At 38.8% G+C, this 16,717-nt stretch overlaps 1 protein-coding gene across 6 annotated transcripts in view; it reads left to right on the top strand.

Annotated features, from left to right (window-relative positions):
* Cast (calpastatin) overlaps positions 1-16,717 on the top strand; it is a 115,316-nt gene that overhangs the window by 20,730 nt on the left and 77,869 nt on the right. For all 6 annotated transcript variants that reach the window (XM_031360676.1, XM_031360685.1, XM_031360675.1 and 3 more), the window contains exon 3: positions 10,412-10,483. In XM_031360676.1, coding sequence (XP_031216536.1) covers positions 10,412-10,483 — 72 coding nt within the window. The remainder of the gene's footprint in view (positions 1-10,411; positions 10,484-16,717) is intronic.

Raw genomic sequence — 16,717 nt, 5'->3', positions numbered from 1 at the left:
GGAGAAAGAACAAGAAGAAAAAAATTAGATATCCTGATGGCAAAGATCAAACTTACCCAAAGGAACTCTATACCCCTAATTAGCAGAAAGTAGTCTAAGGATATCACCCCCTTCCCCTCACTCCTTTTTTCTCTCCCATTTTGTGTTAGGGGGTTGAAAGGATGAAAAGGAGTCTAGGAGAAGAGTAGACAAAGGAACACACAAAGTAGCAAATGCCAGCTACAATTTATCATGTTGCATGTCACATGCAAAGCTTGGAAGTGGAACTGAGTAAAAATCTGTATTTTACTCAGAAGAATTCCTGTACATAATTTATTAAGAATTCATGAAGTTTTTCTCAAATGTAGGGACATTCTAAGACCAACAGACACATGGGCTGAGATAGGAAAAATAAAAAACACTTAACACCAGCATCTTTAAATACAGTGGAACAAAGAAGTCTCCTAAAACCTGTAATCAAATCTATTTAAAGTATTTGACTGACACATCTGGCCACAGTGGGGGAGTATGAGATTTTTAGAAATTCTCTTTAAGTGATGTCCTGGAAAATAAAACTTAAAGACAACATGAAAGGATGTGATCTTTCAGCGACAAGTTTAAAATCTTCAAATTTAGTGATGGATGTGTTCTGTAACTAAAGAACTGTGTAGGTATGTAGGTAGCATTAAAGGGGAATGGTCGTTTATATGTTTATCTTGCTCAAATAGCTTGGCTAGACTTTTCTTCTTCATCATTAGTTACTTCTTCTAACATTTGTAAATACATTATTAAGTAATTCACATTTCCAATCTACTCTTTTTAATGAAGTCAGTCTTTTATTTTAAATCAAAGAATTAATATATACTGCTACAAAATTTTGTGTATATTTTTAAATTAATGCCATATATTCATAGTTATTAAATACAAGTAGAAACAAAAAGGACTATTCAAAGAATCAACAAAACTGGAGCTGGTTCTTTGAGAAAACCAATAAGATAGATAAACACTTAGCCAGATTAAATAGAGGGCACAGAGACAGTATGCAAATTAACAAAATCAGAAATGAAAAGGGAGATATAACAACAGAAATTGAGGAAATCCAAAAAATCATCAGATCCTACTACAAAAGCTTATACTCAACACAACTGGAAAATATGGATCAGGATCAAATAAACCATCTAAACAGTTCCATAAATCCCCAAAGAAATAGAAGCAGTCATCAAAAATCTCCCAACCAAAAAAAAAAAAAAAAAAAAAAAAGAAAAAAAGCCCAGAACCAGTACAGAATTCTATCAGACCTTCAAAGAAGACCTAATACCAATATGCTTCAAGCTATCCCACAAAATAGAAAGAGAAGGAATACTACCCAATTCGTTCTATGAAGCCACAATTACTATCATTCCAAAACCATATCTCTTCATGTTAAAAGTCTTGGAAAGATCAGGAATTCAAGACCCATACCTAAACATAGTAAAAACAGTATACAGCAAACCAGTAGCCAACATCAAACCAAGTGGAGAGAAACTTGAAGCAATCCCACTAAAATTAGGGAGTAGACAAGGCTTCCCTCTCTCTCCCTATCTATTCAATATAGCACTTGAAGTTCTAGCTAGAGCAATTAGACAACAAAGGGAGACCAAAGGGATATAAATTAGAAAAGAAGTCAAAAACTATTCTCAACAATAAAAGAACTTCTGGGGGAATCAGCATCTCAGATATCAAACTGCACTACAGAGCAATAGTGAGAAAAACTGCATGGTATTGGTACAGTGACAGGCAGTTAGATCAGTGGAATAGAATTGAAGACCCAGAAATGAACCTACACACCTATGGTCACTTGATCTTTGACAAAGGAGCTAAAACCATCCAGTGGAAAAAAGACAGCATGTTCAACAAATGGTGCTGGTTCAACTGGCAGTCAACATGTAGAAGAATGCAAATGGATCCATTCTTCTTCCCCTGTACAAAGCTCAAGTCCAACTGGATCAAGGACCTTCATATAAAACCAGATACACTAAATTTAACAGAAGAGAGAGTGGGAAAAAGTCGTGAACACATATGCACAGGGGAAAAGTCCCTGAACAGAACACCAATGGCTTGTGTTATAAGATCAAGGATTGACAAATGAGTCCTCACAAAATTGCAAAGCTTCTGAAAGGCAAAGGACACTGCAATAGAACAAAAAGGCAACTAACAGATTGGGAAAAGATCTTTACCAATCCTACATCCGATAGAGGGCTAGTATCCAATATGTACAAAAAACTCAAGAAATTCGACTCCAAAGAACCAAATAACTCTATTTAAAAATGGGGAACAGAGTTAAAACAGAGAATTCTCAACTGAGGAAACTCGAAAGGCTCAGAAACACCTAAAGAAATGTTCAACATCCTTAGTCATCAGGGAAATGCAAATCAAAACAACCCTGAGATTCCACCTCACAGCAGTCAGAATGGCTAGGATCAAAAACTCAGGTGACAGCAGATGCTGGCAAGGATGTGGAGAAAGAGGGTCCACCAAATCTAACATGGTATTAATTAAAATGCACAGGTTAAAAGCAAATAAGAAAATAAGATAGGAAAATGTGAGCAACACTGTTTCATATTGATTTTAAGGTATATATTAATTCCTAATGAAACAAGAAATACATGGCTTCAAAACAATAAAATTCAACAGTAACCTGATATTTCTGTGTTGACATAATTGGTAAGCCATTTTTCTACTGCCTTCACACCACAGAATACCTTTATGTGCCTGTGCCCCACCCCCTCCAGCCAGGTTATTTTCTTTAAAACTGGTAATATTATTTGTTCCTATGCTTATCCAGATAGGAATCTGAGTTACTTTGGCAGTTTCAATTACTTACTTGTATGTTAGGAAGATAAGCTTTGATTTATCTTTGAGAATATTCAGATAGTGTATTACAGATTGTTCAGATAGTTCCACAAACAGATCCAACACCATTTTGAGCAGTGATTCGAGCATGCTAGCTTCCAAGTTAAACCTTTGAAAGTTTTAAGAGTCAATCAGATACAAAAGTTTGTGTACTCAAAACTGTCAGGTAGAGCATCCAGTCAGTGACTTGTTGGTCATTGCATGCTAGAGTCAGCGTTTCCTCACTTGAAGACTCTGGAACCGTTTTGTATGGCGTAAGTGGTCAGGCGGACCAGTGTCCTCACACACTTATAGTTGCTATGTGGAAATGGAAAGAGAATTGTTGGGTTGGAAGTTGGGATCTCACGAACTTCCTTGCATGAGGCAGATGGCATCATCACTGGGTATCTAGGGGACTATAAACTTAAAACCTGCTTGTTCTTTTATTGTATACTTTTCATGGGTTCACTGCAATAGCGATTAATTTAAAGTCACCAATAATCCATCAATGCATCATTAAGCAAAAATAAAATAAAATAAAAGATTAAAAGAACTTTTACTTAGAGTCATTTAACTAAAATCAGTCCAAATTTGAATTTTCTTCTCCATGGTCCCTATGCCTTCCCTGTTCTCTCTGTTGTTTGAGTCTGTATCCAAACCTTCATAAAGGTGTTCTGTCTGTGTGTCTCTGTCCCTAACAAAGGGCTTTACATTACTCTGGGTCAGGGGCATGGAAGAGTACATAATTTATTGAATAGCACAAAAAGTATCTCATGATGGGAAGGGATAGAATACTTCACAGAAATCTTTAATTGAGTTTCCCAAGGGATTGAGTCACTGGCTCCAACTGATTCCAACTGATCCAGACAAAATACAGTACTATAAACATCATTGTTCACTAGTCATTGTCCACAGATGTTCAGTGTTTATGGTGGTTTTTACATGGTTGCCTTCAGCTTCTATATTGGCTGATTTCAGCAATTAGTTGACATACATGCATTACTCTGGGTCAGGGGCATGGAAGCGTACATAATTTAAGATTCCAGCTGTGCTGTAGCTTAGCTTGTAAAAGTTGATTACCTGGAAATCCAAGGCAAGTAAGGTTGTTACATTGTTCCTTAAAGACAGAGTACACAGTAGAATAGCAGTCATGGTAAGTGACTTCAAAGTGATCTCTGGTTATCCAGCAAAAATTCCAGTCTCTTAGAATGTAAGAAATATTTTCATTATACTTCATTGTCACAATACTTAACCCCTCATGGGACTTATTAAAATTCTCAGGTTGTTAGGTTTATAGTGGGAAATATTTTGACCATATTTTCTTTAAACTCCTTGTTGCTATGCCTCCCATCTTTTCTTGGAAGTTGGCATATCCATGTGAGCTAGCAGCTTGACTTTGCCCCACTAATTAATGCCTGTGGATGCTTCTTTCCTCCCCTCACTAATGCCCATGGGGGCTTGTTGTACTTTCCTCTTACCTTTTGCTCTAAGGGGTCTCTTGAGATATTTTCCACTGCCATATTTCCTAGTCTTTTCTAATCAATTCTTAATTCTACTTACCTTAGTTTTCATTACAGTTCCATTCCATTCTCCTGTAGATACTTGGATCATATCTTTATTATATATTTCATGCCTTTCCTTAACACATTTAAAATATTTTTATTTCAGAATAATTATAGATTCACAGGAAATTGGAAATATGGCATGGCATGCCTCAGCAACATAGACATTGATTTCTGTTATATACACAAAGTACAGTATCAAAACTAGGGAGCTGATATTTATGCATCATGTAAACATTGCCCTGGCTATGTTATTATATGTGTAGATCTGTGTAGATAGCACTACAATCAAAATCTTGGTGTAGGACATGCCAGATGCCTGCCCAACCTTTATGGAAGTGAGCCGAAGTGAGACACAGCATCAGAAGGTCAAAGACTGATGATCTCTAGCCCTATCATCTTATTATTTTGTGCTAATAAGCACTGGTTTCTTTTCTCTTACTATTTTGTGCTGATAAGCACTGGTTTCTTCTCTCTTTGGCTCAAGGTCTTCTTGCTGGCTAGGCAAGAGGCTTGGACCTCATTAACTCTTCATGAATTATAGAGAAAAGAACAGAAAATAAAAAAACTTCTTTTACACAAGTAACACACACATATACACAGAGGTTGAGCCTGACCACTTGTCTCATCATCTGCACAATGTTCATGCATACTTATATGCATAAAATATAACTATACTTCGTGTGTGTGTGTGTGTGTGTGTGTGTGTGTGTGTGTGTGTACACAGACATTACATACATTCATTTGGTGGGTGGGTGGGGCTGAGCCTCAGATGCCACACTTTATTCCTTCTCCCTGGCCTTCTTATACCTTTTTTTTTTTAATGTTTTTTTTTAACTAATGAATTAATTTATTACTTAATTTATTTATTTTACACTCCAGATTTTATTCTTCTCCCAGTCCACTCTCCGACTGTTCCACATCCCATACCTCTTCCCCACACCCCTGTCTCCACTAGGATGTCCCTGCCACCCACCCACCAGACCTTTAAATTCCCTAGGACCTCCAGTCTCTTGAGGGTTAGGTGCATCTTCTCTAACTGAAACCAGACCCAGAAGTCCTCTGCTGTATATGTGTTGGGGGCATTATATCAGCTGGTGTATAATGCCTGGTTGGTGGTTCAGTGTTTGAGTGATCTCGGGGGTCCAGGTTAATTAAGACTGCTGGTCCTCTTACAAGGTTGCCCTACTCCTCAGCTTCTTCCAGCTTTTTCTTAATTCAACCACAGAGGTCAGCAGCTTCTGTCCATTGGTTGGGTGCAAATATCTGCTTCTGTCTCTTTCAGCTGCTTGTTGAATCTTTCAGAGGGCAGTCAAGATAGGTCCCTTTATGTGAGTGCTCCATAGCCTCTGTAATAGTGTCAGGTCTTAGGGCCTCAATTAGAACTGGATCCCACTTTGGGCCTGTTACTGGACCTTCTTTTCCTCAGGTTCCTCTCCATTTCCATCCCTGCAATTCTTCCAGATGGGAACAATCATGGGTCAGAGTTTTGACGGTGGGATGACAGTCCCATCTCTCACTTTGATGTCCTGTCTTCCTGCTGGAGGTGGGCTCTACAAGTTCCCTCTCCCCACTCACTGTAAGGCATTTTACCTAAGGTCCCTCCCTTTCAGTCCTGAGAGTCTCTCACCTCCCAGGTCTCTGCTACATTCTGGAGGTCCTCCCAACCTCCTACCTCCAGAGGTTACCTGTTTCCATTCTTTCTGCTGGCTCTCAGGGCTTCAGTCCTTTTCCATCACCTAATACCAGATCAGGTCTCCCTCTCCCCCCCCAAACACCCCCACAGCTGCCAGTCCACTTTCCCTCGAAAGTCCCTCTATCCCTCCCTCCCCTCTTGTGATTGCTTTCTTTTCTCTCCCAAGTGGGACTGTGGTGTCCTCACTTGGGCCCTTCAGCTTGTGACCTTTTTGAGTTCTGTGGACTGTATCTTGGGTATCCTGTACTTTACTTTCTTTCCTTTTCTTCTCTTTTCTTTTTTTGACTAATATCCATTTATTAGTGAGTACATCCCATGTATGTCCTTTTGGGTCTGAGTTACCTCATTCAAGATGATATTTTCTAGTTCCATCCATTTTCCTGTAAAACTCAGGATGTTCTCGTTCTTAATAGCTAAGTAGTATTCCATTGTGTAAATGAACCACATTTTCTGTATCCATTCTTCTGTCATGGGACATCTCCAGCTTCTAACTATCACAAACAAGGCCACTATGAACACAGTGGAACATGCGCCCTGTGGCATGGTGGGGCATCTTTTGGGTATATTCCCAAGAGTGGTATTGCTGTGTCTTCATGTGGATCTATATCCAATTTTCTGAGGAACCTCCAGATTGATTCCCAGAGTGTTTGTACCAGTTTGCAATTCCATCAGCAATAGAGAAGTGTTCATTTGTTGTCACCTGAGGCTTTGATCTTAGTGATTCTGTTTGGTGTAAGGTGGAATCTCAGGGCCATTTTGATTTGCATTTCTCTGATCACTAAGGACTTTGAACATTTCTTTAGGTGCTTCTCAGCCATTTGAGATTCCTCTGTTATGAATTCTTGGTTTAGTTCTATACCCCATTTTTCGATTGGATTGGGATTGTTTGTTTTTTCATTTCTTTTTTTTTTTTTTGGTAGTTAGCTTCTTGAGTTCTTTATATATTTTGGATATTAGCCCTCTATCAGATGTGTGGTTAGTGCAGATTTTTTTTTTCCCAATCTGTAGGTTGCCTATTTGTCTTATTGACTATGTCCTTTGCCTTACAGAAGCTTTCCAGTTTCATGAGGTCCCATTCATCAATTCTTGATCTTAGAGCATGAGCCATTGGGGTTCTGTTTAGGAAATTTCCCCCTGTGCCAATGAGTTCAGGGCTCTTTCCCATTTTCTTTTCTATTAGATTCAGTGTATCTGGTTTTATGTTGAGGTCTTTGATCCAAGGCCAAGTTGTTGGACTTGACTTTTATGCAAGCTGACAAATATGGGTCTATTTTCTTTTTTCTACATATAGACAGCCAGTTAGACCAGCACAATTTATTGAAGATGGTTTCTTTTTTTTTCATTTTATATTTTTGGTGTTTTATCAAAGATCAAGTGTCCATAAGTGTGTGGTTTTATTTCTGGGTGTTCAATCTATTCCATTGATCAATGTGTCTATCTCTGTACTAGTACCATGCAGTTTTTGTCACTATTGCTCTGTAGTAAAGCTTGAGATCAGGGATGGTGATTTCCCCCAGCTGTTCTTTTATTGTTAAGAATTGTTTTGGCTGTTCTGTTTTTTGTTTGTTTTTTTTGTTTGTTTTGTTTTGTTGTTGTTGTTTGTTTGTTGCCTTTCCACATGAATTTGAGAATTACTCTTTCCAAGTCTTTGAAGAATTGTGTTGGGATTCTGAGGGGATTGCATTGAATCTGTTGATTGCCTTTGGTAGGATGGAAATTTTTACTATGTTAATTCTGCCAATCCATGATCACGAAAGATCTCTCCATTTTCTGAGATGTTCTTCGATTTCTTTCTCGAGAGAGTTGAAGTTATTGTCATACAGGTCTTTCACTTGTTTAGTTAGAGTTACTCGGTATACAGAGGAACTCCTGGGATGCCTTCAAGCTGTGGTGTCTTCAGGAGAGCAGACAAGCTGGTGGGCAGTTGCTCAGTTGCCCTGTGTGAGCAGATCTCCTGGGATGCCTCAGGCTGTGGTGTCAGTTGCCTGATTTCTCTGAGTGGAGCAGATCTTCTGGGATGGCTCAGGATATGGTATCTTAAGGGGAGCAGAGAGGCTAGCAGTTTGCCCCAGCAGAAAGGAGAGGTGAAAGGGAGTGGTATTTGGTGGGTGGGGCATTTGGGGAATGATGGGTCCTGAGTCCACTGGGCTCCCTGAAGCAGCTCTGGGACTTGTGGGGAGGGGGGGTGTTCTTACCAACTGCTCTAAGTGCAGTGGATCTTCTGGGATGGCTCACGATATGGTGTCTTCAGGGGAGCCTTTCTTAGACAAAAGTTCTTTAGAAAATTATTTCTTAGATAAAATGTTACACAAAAGTAGAGTTAGAGAAGAATGTTTATAGATAGGTTCAAAGCAGTACTTCATTCTATAAGCTCATAAGTTCAAAGCAACAGCTTTACATGACCTTGTTTTATCATTGTACATATCTGTGGCTTCATTGTTGGGCCTGACTTAGAATGAATATTTTTCCTTGATCACAAATTTGTCCCAAGCCTATTTCTCCTTTTAGTGTAATAGTGTGAAAGCTCATTGTATTTCTTATTATTCATCCTTTACTTGCTATTCTATGAGGAGTGGGCATCTCCTTATTACATCTTTCTGGCAGAACAACTAAAACCATCTCCTAAAACTTTATTCCTAAAATTATTTGAATCAAATCAGAAATTCTATAAAGTCATTAGTTCATCTAAACAGCATTAATTCACGAATGTTCATCTTTATGTTGATCTACACAAATTTGCTCAATAGTGTGGGCTGATGCCCAAGAATTATTAGGCTATGTAATAGTGACAGGAAAATCATATCAACAGTAAGAAGGAATCCTTGGATGAAATATCTGAAGGCACTGAAATTCAGAGTTTATCCCTTACAGCCATGCAAAATGGTGGGCCATCTCCAGATAACTCACCTGTATGCCTTTAGCCTTTCCTAGATGGCTTCTGACTGGGACACAAGGCACATAGTTTCGAACACTGTATGAAGAATGATGCTATATTTTATTTTGTCTTCGCTTGTCTTGTCTTAGCTTTTTATTATCTTCCAGATACACATAAATAGTGTCTTGTTCACATATCTTTGTTCCTAACATACTTATTTCAGCGTTTTCTTCCCTTGTTTGATTGTAATGAGAGTGTGTTGGAAGAGATTATATATTTATTCTGCAAACAATGCCAGGGGTCTCCTCGATGGCTCCTAGATGACAGTTTCTAAAGATAACTCCACCATAGTTACCTTCCTGAAATACTTTGAGAATGTTCAACTAGTAGATACCTAGATGTCATCTTCTTAGGACACAGACATAAACATTGAATTTTCTGCTTGCTATGACAATGTTTATCCCAAAGGCAAAGAATATTTCAGTTCAAACTTTTATAGCAGGCATTTTAAAGAAGTTAAATAGTATTAATCTGGATTCTTCTAAGTATTAAAAAATTAAGCAAAACCAATTTTTTGCTTTTACAATGTTTACTGCCCATGTAAGTAGAATGTTGTATATTTATCTTCTACTCAGTGTTTTGGCAGTCCATGAATATGCAATTTCCTCAGTTTTTGTGGACTTAGACTATGAGCCATTCATCCCTGTACTCTGACTCAGCTTCCCCCATTCACTTCCCAACTGCAAGGAGGAAGAGCTCTGGCTGCACCATAGGGGTCCATGATGCTATACGACTTTGAGTGATAGAGTATAATATAGAAAAAGAAGAAGAAGTAGGTAAAGAAACAAATTACAGAATGGTGACAACCATAATATGAAAGTCTATAGGGTGCAGTCTTTGTATTTTGATGTAGAATTATTATTTACATTGTGAGGTGTACATGTTGCTTTTGTGGAACACAGATATTCAAAGGATACCAGATATAAAGGCCATTCTAAGACAGAAACTATCAATTTTATTTTTCCTTCTTACCTCCTTTATTTTCTTTTTCACAAATAAAATAGTCTTATGAGAAACTAGAAAAAGAAATATTCTTCTCAAATGTTTTAAACTGAAAATACAGCTGAGCCAATAGGTCCTTTGTTTAACCTGCATAAGGGTGTTGTGTGGACCTTGGAAAATTATTTCTGTACTACTCTTCAGGCAACATTATGAAAATTACAAGGGTCATTTTACTTTGTGTGAGTGTGTATGTTTAGTTTATTAACATGACTGTTGTTTTATAAATTGTATGTGGTAGTATGATAATCCATGTGTGTTTAGTGTATTAACCTGACTGCTATTTGATAAAGTGTTTGTGGTAGTATAATAATTTACACAGTGTTATGATGTGCTCTCCCACTGAAATTAATATTTTTTGTTTCTAAGAAAAAAGCAGCAAGTTTGGGGAGCATGCAGACTTCCAGACCACATGTTGGTGGAGCAGCCACAGCCACCCAGGTCAGTCAGTTTTGAATCCAAGAAAGCCCTTGATCCTCATTGCTGTACAAGGAAGATATTCGTGGGTAGAGCACAGAGGGAAAGCAGCAAGCACACATTCACCTCAGGACCCAGCCTTCAGGGGCATACTTTCTCTAAAACTCTAAACAGCACCACTGGTTGGGTCAAGACCTGGAGCCCAGAGGAGGCATTTATCATTCAAACAGCCACATAGTTGCTTGTTTATTTGCTTTGATAACTGATTGAAAGGGCATAACTCACAAACATTATTGGATACCATACTATTTTTGTGTTGGAAGAGAGGGTTTCTTTGTCAGGGTTTCTATTGCTGCACAAACATCATAACCAAGAAGGAAGTTGGGGAAGAAAGGGTTTATTCAGCTTATACTTCCACATTGCTGTTCATCACTGAAGGAAGTCAGAACTGGAACTCAAGCAGATCAGGAGGCAGGAGCTGATGCAGAGGGCATGGAAGGATGGTACTTAGTGGCTTGCTTCCCCTGGCTTTGCTCAAATTGCTTTCTAATAGAACTCAGGACCACCAGCCCAGGGAAGGCATCACCCATCCTTGATCACTAACTGAGAAAATGCCTTACAGCTAGATATCATGGAGGCATTTCCTCAAGGGAGGCTCCTTTCTCTGTGATAACTCCAGCTTGTGTCAAATTGACACACAAAACCAGCCAGTACAATTGACCCTTGTCAACTTAACTCATCACTAGTAAGCTTCAACGCTTAGTTTCTTATTCATCCCCAAGATCTAAATAACTTTAAAAGTCCCACAGTTTTTACAAATTCTTGTGTATTAAAATCTCAATCCCGCCGGGCGGTGGTGGTGCACGCATTTAATCCCAGCACTTGGGAGGCAGAGGCAGGCGGATTTCTGAGTTCGAGGCCAGCCTGGTCTACAGAGTGAGTTCCAGGACAGCCAGAGCTACACAGAGAAACCCTGTCTCGAAAAAAAAAAAATCTCAATCTCTTTAAAATATCCAATATCTTTTGAAATTCAGTCTTTTTACAATCCAAAGTCTCTCAACTGTAGGCTCCAGTAAAATGTTTTCTTCCTTCAAGAGGGAAAAATATCAGGGCAGTCACAATCAAAAGCAAAATCAAAGTCTGACTGTCCAATGTCTGAGATCCACTCATGATCTTCTGGGCTCCTCCAAGAGCTTCGGTCACTTCTCCAGCTCTGTCCTTTGTAGCACACATCTTGTCTTCTAGGCTCCAGCTGCCTGTATTCCACTGCTCCTGCTGTTCTTGGTGGTCATCTCATGGTACTGGCATCTCCAAAACACTGTTATCTTCTGCTGCAACTAGGCTTCACCAATAGCCTCTCATAGGCTCTCTTCATGGTGCCAAGCCTCAACTCCTTTGCATGACTCCTTCAGTCCTGGGCCATCAATAGCAACTGAGGCTGCACCTTCACCAGTGGCCTTCTGTGGCCTCTCAAAATGCCGAGCCTTATCTGCTCTTCATGACCCCTTCATGACTTCAAAACCAGTACTACCTGGGTGACTCTTACACATTACCAAAGTCCAGCCGTGGTACAAGGTCCAACCTTGGCTAACTAGAACACAGCCTCTGCCCTCTCAGAAAACACTTCCCAGAATATTTCACCTCAACGATGCTGGTATCTTCTTAATCATCATGAATTTCTTAGTTCTAGCTAACCAGCATCAATAGTCCTATAAATACAAAGGTTTCACTTTAGTAGTTCTGGTATCTCGTTGATCACAGCTGATTCTTCAGCCCCAGCTAACCAAAACCAGAGAATCTTCACAATCTAAATAGGAAAAGACCTGCTAAGAGTCTTTAATCTTCCCTCTGAAATTTCACAAGCCATGTCTCCATCTTCTGCACTGTTCTTAACAGTATCTGTTTTTAACATTATCTTCCAAGCTCCTACAGAACATCCCGCATAGCTCTTAACATCCCAGTGGTTCTTCTAGCAAAAAAGTTCCAAAGTCCTTCCACAGTCCTCCCCAAAACATGGTCAGGCTGTCACAGGAATACCCTACTATGCTGGTACCAATTTGTCTTAGTCAGGGTTTCTATTCCTGCACAAACATCATGGCCAAGAAGCAAGTTGGGGAGGAAAGGGTTTTTTTAGCTTATACTTCCACACTGCTGTTCATCACCAAAGGAAGTCAGGACTGGAACTCAAGCAGGTCAGGAAGAAGGAGCTGATGCAGAGACTTGTTACTTCCTGGCTTGCTTCCCCTGGCTTGCTCAGCTTGCTTTCTTATAGAACTCAGGGTCACCAGCCCAGGGATGGCACCACCCACAAGGGGCCCTCCTACCTTGATCACTAATTGAAAAAAATGCCTTACAGCTGGATCTCGTGGAGGCATTTCCTCAAAGGAGGCTCCTTTCTCTGTGATAACTCCAGCTTGTGTCAAGATGACACACAAAACTAGCTAGTACAGAGGGTGAGCTTTTTTAGAAAAAAAAATGTGTGTGTGTGTTAGCTCATGTGTGAGCTTTTGTACACCATGTACGTGCAGGTGCCCTCAGAAGCAAGGACTGTTAGAACTCCTGGAACTGGAGTTACAAGCACTTGTCAGCTGACTTGAGTGGGAACTTGAACCCAGGTTCAAGAGCGATACAGGCTTTTACCCACTGAGCTATAACTGATTTAAAATCTAGTAAAACCATTTATGGTGTAATTATTGCTGCTATATAATGTGTTTTATAGCTATTATTATAATAAATATCTGTAGATAGTCTTGGGCTTTTGCATATATATATATATATATATATATACACATACATACATATATAATCCTCTAGATTCTTTAGAAAACGATTCAAATCTCTCTCATGATCATTCATTACACCAGGTTCTCTGTTAAGTGTTGTATACAATTATCTGACAAGACCCCTTCATAACCTTAATTTATTTATTCCTCTATTACTTAGGAAACAATGGCTCAGAGAGGTCGGGTAACCTTAAGGAGCTCCCCTAACCAATAAGGTGGGAGTAGAACTGACCTAGGTTTCCTGAATAGTCTGTGACAGTGATAGGTTCTGTAAACTCTGAGTCTTTTCTTGTAATATTAACACCTCTGAGTTTTGCAACTTATAAAGGAATTACTGAAACATCACCATTCAAGTCAGGAAATAGTCACTGTAGCCAGTAGTTTTGAATGCATACAATTTTTCTATTGATCCTATTGCAATTCTGTGATCTGAACTGTGATCAGTTATATGCAAGATTATATGGAACCTTATACTATCTAGTAATTCCCTACACAGCATCTGTGTAGCCCTGGCTGTCTTGGAATTCACTCTGTAGACCAGGCTGGCCTCTAACTCAGAGATCCACCTGCCCCTGCCTCCCAAGTGCAGGGATTAAAGGCGTGCACCATCACTGCCCGGCTAGAGATTTATTTATTATTTATTTATTATAAGTACACTGTACCTGTCTTCAGACGCACCAGAAAAGGGTGTCATATCTCATTATGGATGGTTGTAAGCCACCATGTGGTTGCTGGGATTTGAACTCATAACCTTCAGAAGAGCAGACGGTGCTCTTACCCGCTGAGCCATCTCACCAGCCCTAAACATCTTTTCTTTAAAACTAATAATTATCACATAAAGTCTGTTGATGTTTTAATTTATGTCATTTATTTGATGAATGATTGATATTTTAACTTCTTCAAAATCCTCAAGGTATTTAATAAAGAGTCAGTAAAAAGATGTTGCTCTTTTAGTATTAGGCTAGGGCTAGTATCACCCAAATTTACCATTTTGAGTGTATCTCTAGACCTTTTCAAATCTCTCTTCTGTCAGCCAGTAAAAGTGGCAAAGGGCATTGAAAGCCTTAAATACAGGGCTGTTTGACGTTTGAGAGCTGCATTGTTTTAGCCTTTATTGCTAATGTTGGGGACCCTACAACACTGATGCACACTGAAGAAGTACTGCTTCCTTAGTCAAACATCCCAAAGTTTGGATTTCTTTTTTGCCATGTATTTCCTTAGTATAACCCCGCTCAGCAGTATCGACTATGATCTCTGTTGTAATGTCTGTTGCAAAGCTGAGAATGAAATAAGATCTATGAAGCACCCTAAGCCGGACAGTGGCTAGCCACAGGAAACCTGTTCACCCTGGTTACCTCTGTCGGTCCCTGTTGTTTGTTGGTTAGGTACTGCAGAAGACTTGTCAAGCATGTCTTAGATTTTACAACATTGGGGCCTGTATTTAACTTACATTTAAGTTATGACTTTAAACTATGATCTACTTCATTACTAAGCCCATGCTCTCAGGAATATTTACTGAAGACAGTTGTAGGTTCCAAAATTACTATTAACTGAAAATATTAGATGCTCAGTGTGTGGGAAACAATACCTAGCACTTTTCTAGAACAGTTATGTGACCTGAGCGGCCTTTTCTATTTTTTTTTTCCACAATGGAAACTACTAGCCCATCTTTCTGAGGTGAGGTGGTCACTAAAGCTGTTATCTTTAGAAACAGAAAGACATAGCTGAGACGGAAAGTGGAAGAATTTGACAGTGTCTGTTTTTGTTTTAGTGTTTATGGGCAAACTTGGAAATCTCTCCTTGGCTTTTGTAAAGTGCCCTTTAGTCCTCTAATGTTAAGACTTACCTCCCTTCCCCTTCATGCTTTCTGAGACACTTTCTCTTACTATTTTCCAGAATACTAAATTTTACAAGGTTTACTTTTTCTTTCTAACCTTTCTCACATCCTTAATTCCTAGGAGGTTGTAAGGTTTTAAGGGGAAAACTACAAGTTGGATTAGTTAGCTTTCTATTGCTGTGATCAGATACGATGACTAAGTTAACTCACAAAGGGAGGAATGTATTTGACTTCCAATCACAGAAGGATAAGAGTCCATTATGGTAGAGATATGTAGCAGCAGCTGGCAAGCATGGCAGAGGAGCAGGAGACTGAGAAAATGCATCTTCAACATCAAGTAGAAAGAGTGAGCAGAACATGGTTTGAGGCTTTAAAATTTCAAAGCCTGCCATCATTGACATACTTCCTCCAGCAAGGGTTCATCTCCCAAACCTGTCCAATTTATCATTTAAACCGCCACATAGACAATTGCTTATTTCTCTTGATACCTTATTGAAAGGGCTATAGCATCAGTTATAGCATCTCTGGCCTCAATGAGAAAAGATAGAGGTTTGGGCATGGGATAAGTGAAGCCTTTTACTACACAATTGCCATAATGCAAATAAGAAAGCAAATATAATCCTGAAAGAGAAGTCATGATCAAATGGCAGATACAGCAGGCTATGAAGTTTAATCCAAGTCTGCTTCTTTCTGGATGCATTCAACCTGGCAGTTAAAACAACTACTAATTGGGTAATTATTGATAAAACTATAAAGTCTGCATTCAGAAACAAATATATATTAGATTTTATTTCAAATACGTGTTTATAGAATGTTTTTGCTTACTCCAAAACTGAATTTTTCCTAACAAAGTTATTGATTATGTTCATAAGCAATATTCTGTCTGCTATATAGTTAGTCTTAAAAGATCCAAAACACTTAAGTAATTTAGATATATCTAATTCAAAATAGTTACTATAAATTGTTGCATACTTAAATTTCAGTTTTTAATAAATTAATAATGAGCACCAATAAAATTGCAGACATTTTATAAACTTTATAAGCATTTTATAAAGTCAGTATGAGAATGGTTGTGATGCATAATTTGTCATGAGTTTTTTTTTTCTGTAATAGTTCTGACAACTATTTTGACTTTCAAAATATCTTGTATGGAATGTCTCTATTGAAGACTTTGTTCTTAGGATATAGTAGTCAGAGTTATTTCTGATTAGAATCCTCTTTGGATAGTTTAGGATACAAATGAATTTCTTCCTGGAGAGTGTGATGGTTTGTGTATGCTTGTCCCAGGGAATGGCACTATTAGGAGGAATGCTCGTTCCTCTTTCTCCACAACCTCTCCAGCATCAGCTGTCACCTGAATTTTTTATCCTAGCCATTCTGACTGGTGTGAGGTGGAATCTCAGGGTTGTTTTGATTTGCATTTTCCTGATGACTAAAGATGTTGAACATTTTGAGGTGCTTCTCAGCCATTCGGTATTCATCAGTTGAGAATTCTTTGTTTAGCTCTGTACCCCATTTTTAAAGGGTTATTTGGCTCTCTGGAGTCTTAACTTCTTGAGCTCTTTGTATGCATTGGATATTAGCCCTCTATCAGATATAGGATTGGTAAAGATCTTTTCCCAATCTGTTGGTTGCTGT

This window comes from Mastomys coucha, unplaced genomic scaffold (genome assembly GCF_008632895.1).
Source record: "Mastomys coucha isolate ucsf_1 unplaced genomic scaffold, UCSF_Mcou_1 pScaffold8, whole genome shotgun sequence".
Taxonomy (NCBI): Eukaryota; Metazoa; Chordata; class Mammalia; order Rodentia; family Muridae; genus Mastomys; species Mastomys coucha.
Note: the sequence above shows the minus strand (reverse complement) of the source record. Positions and strands in the feature narration are given on the sequence as shown.